The following is a 20,543-nucleotide window of genomic DNA, read 5'->3' as shown; positions in this document are numbered from 1 at the left end:
CAAACATTTTCCAACTGAGCTTATGTTCATTCTGAAGCAGGGTATGCTTTAAATGGTCTGCACTTACACTACCATTCAAAAGTCTGGGGTCACCCAGGCAATTTTATGTTTTTCCATGAAAACTCACACTTTCATGCATGTGCAAACATAATTGCACAAGACTTTTCTTTCAAAAATAAGGACATTTCTAAGTGACCCCAAACTTTTGAATGGTAGCGTATATAGTGTTTTTCTACCTTTGTGGTATTAAAAGGGCTTTACAAAGTATTTAAGATTTGAAATATATATATACATATATATACACACTCACACAGAAACAGACACACGCGCACACACACACAGACACGCACACGCACACACACACACACACACACACACACACACACACACACACATACGCACACACACGTGGACAAAATTGTTGGTACCCCTCAGTTAATAAAAGAAAAACCCACAATGGTCACAGAACTAATTTGAATCTGACAAAAGTAATAATAAATAAAAATTCTATGAAAATTAACCAATGAAAATCAGACATTGCTTTTGAGCCGTGGTTCAACAGAATTATTTTAAAAAATAAACTCATGAAACAGGCCTGGACAAAAATGATGATACCCTTAACTTAACATTTTGTTGCACAACCTTTTGAGGCAATCACTGCAATCAAACCATTTCTGTAACTGTCAATGAGACTTCTGCACCTCTCAGCAGGTATTCTGGTCCACTCCTCATGAGCAGACTGCTCCACTTGTCTCAGGTTTGAAGGGTTCCTTCTCCAGACGGCATGTTTCAGCTCCTTCCACAGATGTTCAATAGGATATAGATCAGGGCTCATAGAAGGCCACTTCAGAATAGTCCAATGTTTTCCTCTTAGCCATTCTTGGCTGTTTTTAGCTGTGTGTTTTGGGTCATTATCCTGTTACAAGACCCATGACCTGCGACTGAGACCAAGCTTTCTGACACTGGGCAGCACATTTCTCTCTAGAATACCTTGATAGTCATGATATTTCATTGTACCTGAACAGATTCAAGACACTCTGTACCAGATGCAGCAAAGCAGCCCCAGAACATAACAGATCCTCCTCCATGTTTCACAGTAGGGACAGTGTTCTTTTCTTGATATGCTTCATTTTTGCATCTGTGAACATAGAGCTGATGTGCCTTGCCAAAAAGTTCCAGTTTTATCTCGTCTGTCCATAGGACATTCTCCCAGAAGCTTTGTGGCTTGTCAACATGCAGTTTGGCAAATTCCAGTCTGGCTTTTTTAGGATTTGTTTTCAACAGTGGTGTCCTCCTTGGTCGTCTCCCATGAAGTCCACTTTGGCTCAAACAATGACGGATGGTGCGATCTGACACTGAGGTACCTTGACCTTGGAGTTCACCTTTAATGTCTTTAGAGGTTGTTCTGGGCTCTGTTGTTACTATTCATATTATCCGTCTCTTCCATTTGTCATCAATTTTCCTCCTGCAGCCACATCCAGGGAGGTTGGCTACAGTCCCATGGATCTTAAATTTCAGAATAATATTTGCAACTGTAGTCACAGGAACATCAAGCTGCTTGGAGATGGTCTTATAGCCTTTAACTTTAACATGCTTGTCTATAATTTTCTTTCTAATCTCCTGAGACAACTCTCTCCTTGGCTTCCTCTGGTCCATGTTTAGTGTGGTACACACCATGTCACCAAACAGCATAGTGACTACTGTAACCCTATAAATAGGACGACTGACTGATTACAAGTTTGTAGACACCTATGATGCTAATTAGAGGACACACCTTGATTGAACATGTCCCTATGGTCACATTATTTTCAGTCTTTTCTAGGGGTACCATCATTTTTGTCCAGGTCTGTTTCATGAGTTTATTTTTTTTATAACCCACGGTTTTAAAAGCAATGTCTAATTTTCATTGGTTAATTTTCATAGAATTTTTATTTATTATAACTTTTGTCAGATTCGAATTATTTCTGTGACCATTGTGGGTTTTTCTTTCATTAACCGAGGGGTACCAACAATTTTGTCCACGTCGTATATATATATGTATATACATGGCTTCAAAAGACCAAGATGACAAATTCCGAACTCAAGGCTTCTAAACAGTAGTTCATAAACTGATGGGAGACATCATGTCCATCTTTTATGTATGGTCTTTGGTTGTAACGTTGAACATGGGGCTCCCCTTCCTCCAGAATGAACATCTTCAGACTATAATCACAAACCTAAGAAAATCTAGAAAATTTCAGCAGAAATTTTAAGTGTGCCAATGTAGCTTCTGCCAGTTGATGCGTCCTGCTATAATTAACCTGAGGAATAGTAATAAGTGTACTTTAAAGATTATGCACTGGCACATTTGACCAGAAAATTTCTGAAGACCACTGTAATCTGGGAGACACTTATTTAAAAGTTGAATCAATCTCCTGTTAGTCACTGGTTGCCATGGTGATTCCTTGGGGGGGGGGGGGGGGGGGGGGGGGGGCGCTGACAAGACAGAGTATGGGTGCAGAGAGAGGAGCAGAAAGGCAGGCTGAGACTCAAACCCTAGAATAAACCATCACAGCTCAAAAACTGTAAATTATATTGAAAAAAATATTCCTGCGTGTGAAGCAGGAATATTTTTGAACACGCTGATATATTTTCATGTACGTACAGTATTATATACAGATTTAGTGGCAGGTTAGAGAGACTCACCATTTCTGATTTTCACACAAATTTTGGGGCTCAGATATAATGGAAGTGAATGAGAGGTTTGGGCAACACACTGAGCTCTGAGATGATTTATTTAAAAAAAAAAAAAAACTATAGCAACGACACACACTGAGTGATAGAGGACAGAAATGTTTATGCTTTATAAATAAATTGTTTATGTAGATGAGAAATTGTGAGCATGAGACATGGTTAACTGCACCTTGTAAAAGAAAAATTATTTAGTTGAAACGTAGAGTGGGTGACATCACGTGTCAAAGAAAAATTCAGGATTTTCAAAAAATTCATTAAGCTTAAACTGCGACTGCATAAAAAGCATTAAAGATATTAAAACATGGATTCAGATGAATAACATTTAACGGGTTTTGTGGCCACTTTAAACTTGAAATTTCGACCGTAAAATATACCAGAGCTACAGGGTTCCAGAGATGGCTGGTTTTGGCAGTTGTCAAACTGCCATTTTTTCCATTCTTTTTAAAGAGGGTTTTTGAAGGTGATTTTTTAATTAATTTTTTACAAACTGTACGATGAATCACAACCAAAAGTCAGCACAATATTTCTGATTAGAATAATAAACCCAACAAATAGTCATATGTGTGCTTCATTGCTTCTGCATTGCCACACTCCACACACGCCAATGTAGCTGAATGAGTGTTCATTCAAAACATTCTCACCACTGTCCAACTGACTAAATCTAGGATATTAAATAATTGACTTATTCCGTTAATGTACAAGCTGTAAACAGCACCAAGTTTCAAATAGTTCCATACCTGGAACTGAATGCTGTGAACCTATCAGATGTTTAACTGAGAGGTGAAATCAGAAGCTAACTCTTTGTGAGATCTTCCACCTGCTGTCACTGCTCTCCTTGTCTGACCCACCTGCTGCTGCTGTCTCTTCATGTCTCATTCACCTGACACTGAACACATTAGTCCCAGCAAAACATAAACACTCCACAGCAGCCCACTGTTTCAGCTGACATTTTCCATGCGGTTGCCTGAAAGGTAGAAACACAACTTAACTGGTGTAAAAAAAATCATTTAAGTTCATTCAGTTTATAGGCTGAAATTCCCTGCTGCCTTTAAAATGTGAGTTAACTGCATTTTGGTCAATTAATTAGTCTATCTATACACCACTTAATCTTTATTATGGCTGTAGGGGGCTGGAGTTTATCCCAGCTGACTGAAGGCAGGGGACACCCTGGACAGGTCACCAGTCTATCACAGGGCTACACAGAGAGACAAACAATCACACTCACATTCACACCTAAGGACAATTTAGAATCTCCAATTAATCTCAGCATGTTATTGGACTGTGGGAGGAAGCTGGCGTACCCAGAGAAAACCCACATATGCACAGCGAGAACATGCAAACTCCATGCAGAAAGATCCTGGGAAGGCGGGGACGTGGTCTTCTAGCTGCAAGGCAAAAGTGCTAGGTCGCCAGTGACTAAAAGAGAATTTAAAGTCCACTGAGTCCAGCAACCATCACTCCTGTGTTCTACTGCTACATTGTGTTAGCTAATCGTGTTGAAAGGCTAATTGATGATTACAAAACCCTTGAAAGTTTGAACCAAAGAATGAGTTTTCATGGAAAACATGAAATTGTCTGAGTGACCCCAAACTTTTGAATGGTAGTGTTCATGAAGACAAGAAAACCATTGTGTTTTGTGCTGAAGACACCTGCTAGGGAACAAGGCAAGCAATAAGAAAGCAGAAATGTAGGATGGCCACAAAATTGACCAGTAGCAGTGCCTTTTTTGGCCACGTAGAGAGTCAGTCAGGTCATTCTTTTTCTTGATTTCTGAAGGAATACAACTAGCCATTATTTCAGAATTCCAGTTGGGAATGTTGGGATATCATGCCTGGAAGACGGGGATGCCATTCCAAACACTGGGGTTTGGAACGACTCAGCTTACACTGTGGAAAAGGACACAACCGGTAAGGCAGAAAGACGATATATTCTGTATATTTTTTTTAACTATTAAATTAATATTATTCATTTATCTGTTTTGTTCAGTCAGAGAACAAAACCCACATAAAATCGTTTCATTCAGTGTCTGGTTTATCCTTTAGTACTTGTAACTTTGCTGTTTTAAATTTGACCCAGAAAAATGTATAAAAGATATACAAATAATGTATGTTATATTTCACTTTATTTTTGTTTGATTTACTTTTATTCGACATTGAAATCTTCCATATTTCATGATGTACAGCTTTGTAAAAATATAAATGACAATGCTTCCTTTTACCTAATGCTAGTGTCAGACCAGGGGAAGTCAAATTGCTTGCTGAGGAGATGTTATTTGGTTATTTGGGTGCTGCTTTTTTTTTTTTTTTGCTGTGAAACTCATGAATAGGTCATTTTCAGCTGTCAAGTTCGGACACTGTAGGAATAAATAATTTTTTTTAAAAAGTAAGCAATAAACATTCAGAAATTTTGTTAAAAAGTTCTTCAGTCTCCCATCCTTGGCATTCTGTATGGCAGCAGTTCACTTTCAGTTTGGCTTTCCCTTTATTTGTGACTTCACATACAAGTATCTACACAACATATCCATCAAGATTTAAGAACACGCTTTTCTGTTTTTCAGATCTAGCAGGAGATGGTTTCTGTCTGCTTTTACTTTGTCACACTCTTCCTGAGCTGGACTTAAAAGCTGGCGATTGAGCAGCTGGCCGGCACTGATCCACCATCTGAACCCACTCAACACTTTTGTCATATCTTGTGTCTTCTCACTTGTTCAAGTACTGGTGTTATGTACACCTGGGAAAAAAAACAAAGTAATCCCCAGTGATCCTGGGTATCATCCTGGGTGTTTGGCTGTTATCCACTGAGCTGCTCACATAGCTCTGTCTGTGCTGAAGTCGAGAGAGGACACGATAACTCCAGGTCCTGAAAGGTGGACCTCAGGCAGCCCAGCACCACCCCAAGTGAGAGCAGCTTTCTGGTCCCGGTCGCCACGGGCTTCCTGGACCTCCAGGACTGGCCCTCACCACCATAACCAAGTCAGCTGTCCTGGGGAGAGAAGGAGGAGAGACATTTACTCATCTGGATCTTTAATTCTGACATCAACATTATCGTTATTCAGAAAAGAAAACATTGTGAATTACAAAAAGTCATTTCAGCTCCAAGCATCAGCACTGACACTGGGCTCCAGTCCAGTAGTTCAGCACCTTTGAGGCACAGGTGTGAATAATAATCAGAAGAAATAAGACATCAGTGCTGGCAGAGCTGTAGTACAGGGTGCTCGCCTGTTACCGGTGGTAACAGAGGGTTGATTGTCTTGCAGAAGGACACTTCTACAGTGCTGTGAAAAAGTATTTGCCCCTTTCTCAAATTCTTATTTTGCATATTTTCCCCACTTCAATGTTTAAGATAAACAAATGTAAATGTCAGACAAAGATAACCCAATTAAACACAAAAGGCAGTTTTTAAATGACGATTTTGTTTATTAGGGGGAAAAAACGATTCAATACTACCTGGCCCTGTGTGAAACAGTAACTACCCCTAACCCTAATAACTGGTTGGGCCACCCTCAGCAGCAACAACTGAAATCAAGCGTTTTCTATAACCGGCAATGAGTCTTTCACATCTCTGTGAAGATATTTCGGCCCACTCTCCTTTTAATTCAGCAACATTAGAGAGTTTTCGAGCATGAACTGTCTTTTGAAAGTCATGCCACAGCATTTCAGTTGGATTCAAGTCCAGATTTGACTCAGCCACTCCAAAACCTTCATTTTGTTTTGTTTTTTTTGAAGCCATTCCGAAGTCAACTTGCTGGTGTGTTTTGGATCGTACTCCTGCTGCAGAACCCAAGGGCGTTTCAGCTTGAAGTCACAAATTGATGGCCAAACATTCTCCTTCTGGATTTCCTGGTAGAGAACAGAATTCATGGTTCCATCAATCACAGCAAGTCGTCCAGGTCCTGAAGCAGCAAAACAGCCCCAGACCATCACACTACCACCACCATGTTTGACTGTTGGTATCATGTTCTTTTTCTGAAATGCTGTGTTACCTTTACGCCAGATGCAACGAGACACACACCTTCCAAAACGTTCAACTTTCGTCTTGTCAAATCATAGAATATTCTCCCAGAAGTCTTGGGGATCATTCAGATGTTTGTTTGCAAAAGTAAGACAAGCCTTTATGGTCTTTTTGGTCAGCAGTGGTTTTCGCCTTAGAACTCTGCCATGTAGGCCATTTTTGCCCAGTCTTTTCCTTATTGTTGAGTCATGACCACTGACCTTAACTGAGGCAAGGGAGGCCTGCAGTTCTTTAGATGTTGTCATGGGTTCCTTTGTGACCTCCTGGATGAGTCGTCGCTGTACTCTTGGGGTAATTTTGGTAAGCTGGCCACTCCTGGGAAAGTTCATCACTGTTCCATGTTTTCTCCATTTGTGGATAATGGTTTGCTGGAGTCATAAAGCTGTAGAAATGGCTTGTAACCCTTACCAGACTGATAGATATCAGTTACTTTATTTCTCATCTGTTCTTGAATTTCGTTGGATCATAGCATTTTGTTGCAGCTTTTTGAGATCTTCTGACTGACTTCATTTTGTCAGACAGGTTCTATTTAAGTGATTTCTTGATTGAACAGGTGTGGAGGCAATCAGGCTTAGGTGTGGTCAGTGAAATTAAACTCACTCCAAAAAATGTGATTAGCCACAGTTAATTCATGATTTAACCAGGGGGGCAATTGCTTTTTCACACATGGCCAGGCAGGTTTGGACAGCTTTTGCCCCTTAAAATGTTAAATCATCTTTTAAAACTGCATTTTGTGTTCATTTTGGTTATCTTTGTCTAATATTTAAATTTGTTTGATGGTCCTAAACATTTAAGTGGGAGGAATATTAAAAAAAAATAAGAATTTGAGAAGGGGGCAAATACTTTTTCATGACACTGTACATGCATCTGTTGCATTACCTTTCCTCTGTGTGTGATTCCATTGTGTACGTGCTCTCCTGAGATATCTGGCTTCTGCTGGGCGTCCACACTGCACAAGGAGGAAACAGCCTGATGCTGTCCATCATTCTGGTTCTCCCAGCGGGCAAAACCTTTATTTTTAGACATCTTCCTGTGAGTCCTGTATTTCATTTTGGGGAAGGTGTGGGAGCCACTGTCTGTGACACCCCAGCTATGTTCGGGCCACAGGGGCTCGGTCTGAGTGGCCTGGCTGGTGGTGGCTCTCTGCAGACGCACAGAGATTCTCTGGGCTGAGCCGGTCATCAGGGTGATGGACTGGGGGTCCAGAGGTTGACCTGCTGAGGTGACTGTTGGGAACTCAAACACCTCATCCTCATCTGAAGGAGGGAACACAGGAGATTGTGAAGTCATGAGTTAGTATTTGGTTATAACTTGGTGTGTAAGATGTAGAAGGATGTACTAACAGGAATAGAATTTAAATATAAAAAACAAACACTGGTTCTGCTGAGGGCCTTTTTTCACTCTTTTAGAAGCCACAGTATGTTCTCCTAAATGTGTGGAGGGATAGGGTGACCGGAGTATTCAGTTAGCTGCTATCTACAACCTCACCACTAGATGCCACTAAATCTTACACACTGGATCTGTGAATGAGTGAAGTTAGTTATGTATGCTGAATGCACTAAACACTGTAAATTAAACATCATGAAAAAAAACAAGGTTTTGTCTGACAGCAGTGCAGCATGCTGTTAAAAAGGTTGTTTAAAATAGTCTGTCAGGTCAGTGAAAATATTAAGGAGCAGAGACACCGTTTCTGTTAGAGCTCACCACAGTGTAACTGAAGAAAAGACTGGCAATCAAAAAGTCGTCTAAGCTACGACTAGCTAGTCGACTGTTCCTAGATTAATCCTGTTATTTTTACCATTTTACTCCTGCATTATGTCTTAACCCATCTACCAACCAAGTGCCCTCAGATTGTCCCCTGGATTCCCACACCCACCTCGCCTGTTTCTAATTTCTACATCAACCTCAGTGTATTTGTACCTTGACCATTTTAACATTTTTTATTTTTACTTTTCAAACTTGTAGCCTTTATACTGACTAATAATGACTTAAGTGACATCTCTTTATTTGTGGCTGTGTATTCAGCTTTGTGATCTTGACTTTGTCTAATGTTCCAGCATTCATCACATTAGACAACATATTTTCTTGCTTCTGTCAACTACACAAGAGTGTGATTTCTGTGACTGCACTACATGATGCATCTCATTCGACTATAATGAACGCCTGGTGTTAAAAACCAACATGTAATTTGTACATGTATTTGGGGTGTATGAGTAGATAAGGTTACTATTCCAAAATTTATACATTCATGTATTAATCACAGATTTGATATATTTACTAGGTGAAAATTACCTTTGCATGTAGGCAATGCAGGGCTGCTGGGTAGTGAGCTGTGGGTCAGTCTGGCTGGAGAAACGCTGCCCAGAGAGCCGGAGCGAATCAGCTTCCTACAGGCCAGAACCAGCAGCTCCCGGCATTGTTTATGACAGTTAACGCCGCAGTCTGCAAAATAAATAATGACACACTGCAGAATATTCAAAGTAGTAGTGTTTTAGCAGGATGATTAGGCTGCTATCGTTGGTCTTCATGGGGAAGCATCACAGTGCAGTGCAGCTGAAAGATGTTTTCACATTTAGAATTTTTTGAAATGGCCAGTTCACCTAAACTCTGGTGAAGTCTGCTAATAGAAAATGACTTTTTACATGGTTTACAGGCCATATATGGCCATATGTATGTGTTTATTAAATGTTTATGATATGAAATGACTCTGAATTTTTGTCAAAAGCAGTTTTCTAAGCCAATATGTATCAAATATTGCAGATATGCTCAGAATCATGATAGAAACATCAATGATACCATGACAGATAAGCAAACTGTGTTGAACCACAAAAATCACTCTGTAGGTTATTTGCACAGCAGCTTACTATGACATATAGTTGTGTTTTATTGTTAACACACAAAGTTACATATTTAGAATTGACTTAATTGGAAATCGTCTCTTCCTGCCTTAAAATGACTTAGTTGTAACTCTACACCATTGCTGACTTTAGAATGTGCAGATCAATGAAATTTCCACTTTTCTCTATCAAACCCTCACTGACAACAGCTGAGCACACCAATTCATCTATGGCCCGGCTCTAATACTGTGAAACTACTCTACACTGACTATAGCAAGCCGTAATATTTGAGTAATTACATACTAGAACCAGAAGCTGATTCAGGAGAAGAATGATGCAGAAAGTCCCACTCTGCAAGTAGCCAGGATGGGGTCTTTAGGATTATTACATATGACAGTGGACATGTAAACAAGGTAAAAAAAAACAAAACAACTTGATTATCACCTGAGGGGTCTTTAGAATGCAAGACTATAGTTTGTTTCTTGATTCAAGTTGATGGACAACTTTGTCTCTTTTAACCATGATCATTACAAGGTTAGTTTTTATCAGTTTATCTCTGGAGTATCTGGGTGATATTTGACCTATATGGTTATTCATGCTGGAGGACCAACTGGTGATGAAGACTATGATACAGTCAATGCTATAAACAAGCAAATATGTGAGCCTTCCTTGAGTTGTGATGTTTTTGTCACCTGTCTTTTTGCTGACTAGACCAGTTACTGAAACTGTGCTCACACTAAATTGGGAATTTTGTGGTGAGGATGAAGGAATGTATGTGATTTTAATGATTAATTAATAAAGTTCTAAAAATATTGACATTAGAAGGTAATACTAAATTTAATGTTGTGGGTTCCATTGTTCATTATTGAGAGGCCTTTGGAGAAGAATCCAATGAAACTGTACCTTTGCACTTGTAGCCTTGCTTGATGATTCCCCAGAGCTGCAGTGCCGGAAATGTGAGGAAAGGGAAGAAAATACAAGCAATAACATCAGGTAAGGAGGAGAGGCTACATAATTTAAAAAGAAACATGATTGGGTCCTAAACAGGACACTATCACAACAGTTCACTACATTGTCTACAACCCTGTATGTGGACTTGATCACTGACTCTAACAGACATGACAAGGTCTTTGTTTTCAGGCGAGGAAAGCAAACAAGCAAAAATATAGAGCATGGGGCTAAACCAAGTAGACTAGACAGTTTAATTGTGCAACAATGTGCAATTTCAATACTCAAAGTAAGAATAGGAGGTAAAAAACATGTTTTGACAGGATGTTAGAGATACGCACAAATCCAGCACAATGTTCGCAGAAGGTGGGTTTCAGGTACGTCATCTCCTGGAAGTTGTGGATGAATCCTGGTCCCATCTTACACTGGAGCAGAGGGTTCGCCCGAAGGAAATACGCAATCATTTCATCCTTACTAATCAATCCATCTCTGAGAAAGAGAAAGGAATAGAAAGAGATGGAAGAAAGGAAGATGAGCAGAGAGCAGAGAGATAATGATTTACAGGCGCTCTGTTGCTGCCAGATATAGTGTAACTAAAAGCTATATGTCTTAAAATCTGAAAATAACAAAAATTTCCATCTGAGTTTTTTGCACAATGGTTCTTAATCTGTGAACACACATCAGCAAAGGTTCAACTTGCATCTTAAATGAAGCCAAAAAAAAAAAAAAATCCCAATGTCAATGTTCAGACCACTGCTGAAGATGGCAGAGCGGTTTTAGGATTTTTTTTCTGTTTGTTTTTTTGGAGCCACTTTGTAAGTTTCAACTGGTAACAATTCAATTCAATTCAATTCAATTCAATTCAATTCAATTCAATTCAATTCAATTCAATTCAATTCAATTCAATTCAATTCAATTCAATTCAATTCAATTCAATTCAATTCAATTCAATTCAATTCAATTCAATTTTATTTATATAGCACCAATTACAGTCAAATTGTCTCGAGACGCTTTACAGAACCCATATGCCTGACCCCCAGAGCAAGCCAAAAGGTGACAGTGGCAAGGAAAATACCCTTTTAACAAGGAAAAAAACCTCAAGCAGAACCCGGCTCTAATGTGGGGGGACCCATCTGCCTGCTGGCTGGGCGGGTTGAGGGCGAGCTAGTGTCATTTGTGAGCATTCACTGATAATTCCAATTTATTTCAACCTGGTGTATCTATAGGTCATGCTAACTTTGGACCCTCTATCTCCATCCGGGTTGCCAGGTCCTCTGCCTGAAAATGTGTACAGTTGAAAGAAATTTCTATTCAGGATTTGATATTGTCAAAACAGCCAAAAAGGCTCATCAGTGTAACTAGAAGGTAAAACTGTTTAAAGCTGAAGGTAACCACTCATTTTATTAGATAACTATTGGGAGTAGAAGACCAGAGTCATACAAGAGACCTGATCAGCATGCTGGGAGTATGACACTGGTTGAAGCATCTGGAAGCAGCTGACTGGATGTTACATCTCTGATAACAATGTCTGTTTTATTGATAAAGAGCTTCTGAAACCTCTCAGCCTCCACCTGGGACTGTAGCACTGGAGGTGCACATACCACAGACAGAGAACCACTGGTGTAACAGTCCAAGTCCTTAGGCTGAGACTGCAGCCAGTTGGGCTCAGTAAAAAATGACAGCTTAAACATGCAGTTACTTTCACTTTTCTACACTCACTGATCTTTGTCCAAAACGCAGAAGGAGTCCAGTAAGGGGAAGTTAGCAGCAATGCTCTCAAAGTCCTCTTGAGAAATATAGCCATCATGGTCATGGTCGTAATTCCTAAACACAGACTACCCACAGGAAGACAAGAAACTGATTCTCTGATGTGTCACACATGGAAACCTCTGTTACTTTTTCTCAATTATGAAGACGTAATCTGAAAAGAGTTATTGTGTACTGACATCCACCACCTTCCTGATGTGTTTATTGACCACAGAGGGGTCTGGTTTGGTGGTGACACCAGAGGCCCAGTCTAGTGGTGCCAGGGGCTTGTTGGGAGTCGTTGGAGACGTAGGCTGTTAAGGACATACATAAACAGGCATGAGATCAGCAAAATGTATGTTACATCATGAAAATATAGTTTAATTTGGATAAAAATAAAGTAACAATTTTAACTCCTTGTTAGAAGCCTTTCATAGATATCAAGTTATTTTTACAAATGACCATCACTTCAACTGAAACTTACCAAAGATTTGTGGTTGCGTGGTTCCCTTAGCAATGACAGCTCATAGATCTCGTCCTCTGTGTAGTAAAGGTCTAAAGAAAGCTGAAAAATACAAAGATTTGAGTATAATGAGTTTAAACATTCCTGTACTGAATCAGCTTTAACAGCTACAAAATAGATTGGATCATATTATGAGGTATCTCATGAGCTCTTCATATTGTGTAAAAGTATCAGTTACCATATGTCTCAGGACAGCTGCATGTGAAAGGAGTTTTTTTATGCAAATCTTATTTGAGAGACGCTTTAGACAATGTTGATTTCTAGATGATCCAAAAACCCAGACTTTGATGAGTTTGTGAAGTGGTTTGCCCCAAACCATAACTGACTTATTTTAATTTATTATTAAGCCTCCATTCTCAGTCAGCTTCTTAAGGCCAATTCATGCTTGCAGGCAATGCAACTAATTGCATAGTTGATTAATACATATCTATTAGTAGTATGAAAAGATCCACGTGCATTTCTGCTGTCTGCTTTCAATCACATGGAAACCATGCATTGTAGGACACTGTGGTCCTACGTCAAGTTTTCTGACTTTATTAAGGAATTCAAGAACAACCATGAAAAGCAGAAACAAAGGGCAGAAAGGGAGGTTGTGTGGAAAATAACAACTTGTTATCTGTTTTGTAAACCTTGAGGAAAATTGCTTTTACATGCAAACATAGCTGGACAGTAAGAGGTATTCATGTTACACCTACTTTCTGCTCACAATTTCTACATGTGGTCTTCCCTCACCGTGAGCAGATAGATGAGGTCCATGTTGGGCTCCACTTGGGCCACTGCACTCTGCAACGACACCAGCTCATTGAAGGTCATGTAAAGCTGATGCATCTTCACAAGGTTCACCTTATTACTGTCTCCAACCCAGTCAGGAAAAACCACATGCACTGCGATCAGGTCCTTTAGGTGCACGCCTAGTATTGGGATTTTAAATCCATGGCACTCATTGAAGGCTTTTCGGTAACAGGAGTAGTTGTTGTTGGAAGAAACCAGCTCTGTCATCTCGCTCCAGATCTGGGGCAGGAAGTAGAGAATGTTTGGATTAGTATAAATGGTTAAATCACAAAGTAAGTGGTCTGACAACTTATGTGACATTGGTGGTGTTACGATGAGTAATAGGGTGCAGTGGTTTCCCCAATAGCAGTAGTATTTAACACAGAGGTCACAGGGGGGCTCCAAGGAAGGATGCTCAAACCAGCTAATATCATGTTGTTGCTTTTTTTTTTTTTTTTTTTAAAGAGTTGTGTACATAATACCTGATTGTACAGGTTACTTCATCAGCATGAATGCACAACAGAGACATGGAGCAATTTCTGTTCAGTGGAAGTCTTTTTTTTTTTTTTTTTTTAAAAACAGTCAGCATAGAAATAATCCAACATAAAAAAAAAAACACAAAATATGAGGAAAAGTAAGTGGAGTTTTGCCTCATTCATCCTCAGCTGCCCAAGTTCAGTGGCGGGAAAGTTCTCAACTGGCTTTTTTTTTCATTTGGACGATTTTCCAATGAACAGTGGCTCACCCTCCTAGCCAACCTGGCCAACATTTTTACTTCTGTGTCCAAATGCTGCACTCGTCTCTCTATCTGGCAAAACTAAAGCACAGGGCAGAAAACAACCTCTTGTGGTTTACTTACAACAATACTTTTGATGATTTTTAGAGCCCGAACAATGAGTGAAAAGGTGACTTGTTTTCAGGGATTGTCTCGGTGGAATGTACCTGCAGTTTTGAGAGTATTGTCCTGAAAGTCAAGCAATGTCATGATTTTCTATGGAGTGAGGGAAAACTTCTTTTGCATCCGAGTAAAGACATAGAATTAGCAAAAGTGTCCATACTGGTGGAATCCTTGTAGCGACTTATGTGTAGAAATTTAATGGCTTTGTATTTTCAGAAAAGTTAGAGGTTGCCACTGATGTCATTATAGTAAAAGTGCCTGGGGTCGTCATCTAGGGAAGAACTGAAACAAAGTATTTTGACTTGTTCTATTCAATCCAGTCCATCTTTAGAACTCAGGTGTGGAGGCTGTTGTTTCATTGGCAAACATACCTTCACAACCTTTTGTCTAAAAACAAATTACCACTGGATCTCATAGAACCATGTAGAACTGAGTCAGGGGATATAAATGACTTACCTTCACAACTTCAGGAGCCAGATATGAGTGAGTCTCCTTTAGTCGAGAGATGGAGCTGTGACTCAGACCCCCCACCACCGCCATTAGAGTATTGAAGTTCTGCAGGTGCAGGAGTTTCTGATGACAAAGTGATAAAATGTGGTGAAAAATGAAATGAAATGCTCACTTTTCCTTCTTTACCTGGGATCTAATCGAATGTGTTCTTTGTCTTGTCCTGTTCTGTTCTCTTGCAAAAGGGTAGGAGGATGTACACTTCACACCATGAAGCTCCAAGTTAAAGGACAGTTCCAGTGGGTAAAAGCATTTATTTATTTACTCACTGGTCTCAAAGTAAACAATAAAAAACACTACTAGGCCAGAATTGACCGTTTTAGGTCTTTTGATATTTGAAGTACAATTTGTTAATAACATTTGTACTTGTAAAACTTGCGGAGTTTTACTTTTAATGGAGTATTTTAAAAGCATGGTGTTACAACTTAAGTAAATCAGTATGTTTAATCGGTAAAATTATATATATATATATATATATTTTTTTTTTTTTTTTTACCATCACTCTACATAAAAAATTATTTTAAATTAAAAACATAAATCTCTAATTTAGCCTATTTCAGTACTTTCCTCCTTCCAGTTTGGCAGCAGTTACAGCTTCCAGAGACTTGGAAGTTTCTAGAGACTTTGCACACCTGGATTTCTTTATCCCATTCTTACACCTCATCATGTGTTTCAAGACCAGAAGAGTTTTCAATGCATTATTTTTTTCCTGGCTTTTTCTTTACTGAAACAAGGTCGTATTTGTGTAAGACTGAACTAATGTGGTTCCTTATAAGCTCTCAAATTAGTTTGCTTCAGGGTTACAGTCAAGTTCTAGACACATCTCAAAGATCATTAAAGCAAACAGAGCGTATCTGACCACAAAGCAAAAGGCCAGAAGCCTTTTCTAAATGAGAGATTTCAGTTCTTAAATATAAGTTGAGGAGTATAGATTTATGGGAAGCAATCCTAATACTTACGGAATCCACTGAGCTTGGCAAGTCAACAATACTACTCCTTCAGTCTCAAAAGGAGGAGGGAGGGTGGTAAAAAGAGTCAAAGAAGCTAACAGTGTCAGTATTAAAATCAGCAGTAAGACCTAAGAACTGAACGGCCTCCAAATACACAAATATGAATGTTACCAGCCAGTTACTCATTAGGACAGATTCATAAACCAGTGATAACAAGTATGAATGCTGACGCCAAGCTGCTGACGTGATGGTCTGGCTGAATGAATGCAAAGCTTAATTTGAAAGCAGTAGTTAAGTAGTTTAACCTTTTTGATAAGTGGTTATCTGTTATAAGAAGCCCATTCAGTTTGAATTATGTTATTTTCCTAGTATGCTTTTGTGATGAGCTCTTTTGCAACTTTAGTTAATCAAACTGTGTTCAAAGCTAATCTGTAAAATTATGTGCGTGTTATTATATCTGATGGCAGTGTGTTAAATGCCTCCATCTTTTCAAACAGCCTCTACTAAGACAGGAAACACTACACATTAGGACCCAGATCAGTTCTTTCAATACAAATGGACAAGAAGCTCTTTGCCTCTTTGCAAGATGGATATGGCCAACACAATAGCCAATAATGTATAAAACCATAAATATTGATGAGGCAGCTTTTCCGATGGATCAATAGCTGGAATGTATCTGTTTACGAATGGACATAACATTACCAATGCTGAAAGAAATATTCAGAAGCAAAAATGGCTGTTCATGATTTGAGAAACTATCGTCAGCATGACATCTATGACTTCAGACATCAATCTGATTATATAATTACCTCAATAAATATTATAATGTATATTACCAAAAAGATGTAAGATGACAGGTTGCATGTCTTGATTGGGACATTGTCAGGTCATTAAATGTCCTGTTACCAGTACACATCATTCCAATATACACTACCAGTCAAAAGTTTGGAGACATCTTCTCATTCAGTTCTTTTTGTTTATTTGTATTATTTTCTACATTGTAGATTAATACTGAAGATTGACACTTTTTTTGTTTACAACATAATTCCATATGCACTCTTTGATAGTTTTGATGTCTTCAGTATTAATTTACAAAGTATAAAATAATTAAATAAAAGGCATTGAATGAGAAGGTGTGTCCAAACTTTTGACTGGTAGTGTAAATGGCCCAGTAGAGGCTCTCCTCTATTTTCTAATTGCATCAGTAGATACATTATCTTCCACTCTAATCACTGATCAACAGAAAATGACCCTGATAACATTAGCAGTTTGTTATAGTTGTGTGACTAAGTTGTGTGATGTTACAAAGCTCTGCTTTGTCCATTAGAACTGGACAAAGTAGAACTTTGTAGCATCTGTTAAAAGTAGCAACAGAATGTATTTTAAACCAAAGCCAAGTCTCGTAATGAAACTCTGTAGTTATGGTAGCTAAACTAAACCAAGGACTGAAAATGAAACTTAAAATGAGACTTCAGTCAAAACATAAACCTACAAATAAATGATGAAATGGGACTTGAACTCATTGTCCTGGGTGAAGGTCCACTGATTTAGATCTCTTCCATCCCCTCCAACCTCCAAATGCGAACTTGTGTTCATCTTTAACAGTGCAGCTACAGCATCTTTTAAAAAATGTGACAATAAAGCGCCATTAAATGTAATGGCCACAATCTATTGAATCTACTTGAAGGCAGAGGAGGTCACTACTGGTCCATATGTATGGTAATAATGTACACTGATAACATCTATTGAATTGTATGATAATACCCAATCAGGTGGTTTTGTCCAGACTATAAGATTTTTCTATTGCATCTTGAAGTGTAGAAATTGGTTTATGCAAAACTTCACATATATATTTAAAATGAAATGTGTAAATATTATATGTTGGCTTTTACTACATTTAGTATTTCTATAGATTTTAAATTAGAAGTGTTTTGTTTATAGTATTGTAGAGCAAGTTTCTTTAGTGCATAATCTTTAATGTTAAGTTTAATCTGGTTACTAACCTGCCCATTTTGTCTTTCTGCTTTTTTGTTGTTGGATGTAAGCTGCAGAATATTTGAATTTCCCTCGAGATTAATAAAGTATCTATCTATCTATCTATCTATCTATCTATCTATCTATCTATCTATCTATCTATCTATCTATCTATCTATCTATCTATCTATCTATCTATCTATCTATCTATCTATCTATCTAAACAGTGTTGGATGATGTTAGCCATGTAATATCTATGTTGTGTAGACGGTGGAATTCTTTTGCATGGTACTGCCTCCTCCCTGCCTTACCTGAGCCACATGGATGTATTTGGTGATGACCTCTGCACGGGTCTGAGGTGTGAGCTTGCTGAGCACCATCAACTGGACCCACTGAGAGACTCCATTGAACAGAGCGATGGAGCGCTCCAGAGTCGGATTGTCCACAAGGCAGCCATGGATCACATAGCTCTGGTAATCAGTGAACTGTGGACAGAGAGACTTAAAATCAGACATCTAGCTGTTAATTTTGAACCTAATCTTAACTTGAGATCCTTGAGTTCAAAGGGCCCATATAGAAAGGCATGATTATTATGCCTACCAAGTCAAAGATAGAACAAATTACATTTTTCTGGTAGCTTAAAAGTGCCATCTGTCAATGATAGCACAGGAAAAGCCATGGTCCCAGTTTCAAGGGTTTATCCCATTTGGCGCACCACTGTGTTCTGTAAGTTTCATGGCTCTGCCATTTTCCTGTTTTGTCTTTGAAAAGTTGATATTTTGACTTGACAAAGTGCCTGACAAAATTTCATACATTTTCTAAAATGGAGATGACTCATACAATGGGAACAATTCGTGTAAAGAAAAACCATGACATTTGACATTGAGGAGGCCCTGGAGAGGTTTCAGGGGCTACACACACATCACATGGAGGTGTTGTGAAAATAATATATTTATGCATGTACAAGTATCTTTGTGAAACACTGTTACAAGTAAAAGTTGGTTCAAAGCATTATCTATGTAAGATTACGCACTAAGTGAATAGTCAGTAAAATGACAAACACTTGAAAATTGGAGATTATCAGGGCAGTTTTGATGAGTCTGGAAACAGTTAAGGATACAATACTTCTAATTTTTTTCAGTTCAGACCAAGATCCTATTCCAGATTTCTCCTTTGACTTTCAGGAAGAGTGAAACAGGAGTGAATCAGCCAAAAAAATCCCATAGTGGGAGCCCAGTACTATCAAACATGTTTGATATTTACAAGCTGAAATCAAAGCAGTTACGATTATCACGCTACCAGCCAAAGTAACAGACACTGTTACCAAGCAACATTAAAATTTCAAGAAAGCTATTGTTAGCTAAAAACAGTATAAGTGAGCTAAAATCCTATCTCCTGGTCTTACTGAGGAACAGACAAATGGTCTGGCCACATCCTCCCAGCCATTTTGTCATCAACGAAGTCATCAAGTACAGCTGAGGCTGAAATAGGTCCGCAGGTATCTGATCATAAACTAAACTGAAATCTTAAGCTGGCTGGAAGTACAGTTGCTGAAAAGTCAGGGGATCATCAAAATGATTATAATACTGTAATCAAAACAAATGCCTGTACCAACTGTCATGGCACTCCATCCAACAGACAGAGGAGATAATTCAATTACAGAAAACATGAATTTCACATTGGAGATAGAGAAAAAGTCAACAGGTCAAGGAATCACCAAATTCATCAGCATTCATCCTCTGTTGACCATGAATATCTGTATTCATTTCCATTAAAATCCCCAAATCTCACAGAAGGCAGGGCAACAGTAAAAACCACTGGACAACGGGACATACTGATATCCTCCGGATGGATTTGAACTCAAGGAAGGTGAGATGCTCAGCCAGCTCCATGGGCTCCAGGTGGTCAAAGAGCAGGGATGCCTTGCCTTTCTTGGCCTGTTTTTTCCGTTGGGTCAACTTCCGCATCCAATCATATGATGGACTACAGAGAGAAAAATTTACAATTATGTGAGCATTTTCTATTTTTTAAGTAATTTTAATAAATAAATAAGTAAATGACATACATCTTTTAAAAATGTATTTTTAATTATGTTGAGGACAAACAATGTGAAAGTGTCACATTGGGCTTTGGGTAGTTGTTTTAACAGTTTCCTCAGGTTTTACAAACCAGTCAATCAATTAATACTTTGCAGTGTTTTAAATACTTTATGCAATGTTTTTTGAAAGCATGGTTTTCACTTATAGTAAAGTGGTTTTCATATGCTCATACGGCTACTGAAGTAAAACATCTAAATACTTCATTGAGCACTGTAAAATTGTTGGCATAATTAATAGTTTAACAAAAGAGTTGATAATACCAAATTTGTCAATTGTTTCTCCAACAGTATCTGCATGTGTTTGCTGTCTTACATGGTGGAGATGTCGATGAGTTTAAAATGCTCCTCACTGCCAAGCTGAGCCGCCACGTCTCTGAACTCTTCTGTTATTCTGATCAGTCCCAAGTCCAGGTTGAACTCTGCAGGAAATGTCACTATCCAGTACCTAAATACACACATTAGTGTTTTAAATTATGGAGCAAACAGCTTGACAGGGGAAAGATATGATTTAAAAAAATACTTTAAATTTTACTCCAATTTGAAACTC

The 20,543-nt window shown here is 38.6% G+C and overlaps 1 protein-coding gene across 5 annotated transcripts in view; it reads right to left on the bottom strand.

Moving 5' to 3' along the window:
* Positions 1 to 4,838: 4,838 nt before the first annotated feature.
* The window catches only part of rasgrp3 (RAS guanyl releasing protein 3 (calcium and DAG-regulated)), a 50,604-nt gene continuing 34,899 nt past the window's right edge, over positions 4,839 to 20,543 (bottom strand). For 4 of the 5 annotated variants that reach the window (XM_035942172.2, XM_023296274.3, XM_023296265.3 and 1 more), the window contains 13 exons: positions 20,310 to 20,441; positions 19,734 to 19,881; positions 18,210 to 18,383; positions 14,924 to 15,040; positions 13,531 to 13,809; positions 12,760 to 12,840; positions 12,476 to 12,589; positions 12,249 to 12,364; positions 10,871 to 11,018; positions 10,485 to 10,521; positions 9,037 to 9,186; positions 7,624 to 8,000; positions 4,839 to 5,715 (listed from right to left, as the gene is read on the bottom strand). In XM_035942172.2, the coding sequence (XP_035798065.2) occupies positions 5,707 to 5,715; positions 7,624 to 8,000; positions 9,037 to 9,186; positions 10,485 to 10,521; positions 10,871 to 11,018; positions 12,249 to 12,364; positions 12,476 to 12,589; positions 12,760 to 12,840; positions 13,531 to 13,809; positions 14,924 to 15,040; positions 18,210 to 18,383; positions 19,734 to 19,881; positions 20,310 to 20,441 (1,882 nt within the window). In that variant the 3' untranslated portion in view covers positions 4,839 to 5,706. The remainder of the gene's footprint in view (positions 5,716 to 7,623; positions 8,001 to 9,036; positions 9,187 to 10,484; positions 10,522 to 10,870; positions 11,019 to 12,248; positions 12,365 to 12,475; positions 12,590 to 12,759; positions 12,841 to 13,530; positions 13,810 to 14,923; positions 15,041 to 18,209; positions 18,384 to 19,733; positions 19,882 to 20,309; positions 20,442 to 20,543) is intronic. The other variant, XM_055018961.1, reaches the window with a different exon arrangement.

This window comes from Amphiprion ocellaris, chromosome 16 (assembly GCF_022539595.1).
Source record: "Amphiprion ocellaris isolate individual 3 ecotype Okinawa chromosome 16, ASM2253959v1, whole genome shotgun sequence".
Lineage (NCBI taxonomy): Eukaryota > Metazoa > Chordata > Actinopteri > Pomacentridae > Amphiprion > Amphiprion ocellaris.
The sequence above is the reverse complement of the archived record's forward strand: the minus strand, read 5'-3'. Positions and strand labels throughout refer to the sequence as shown.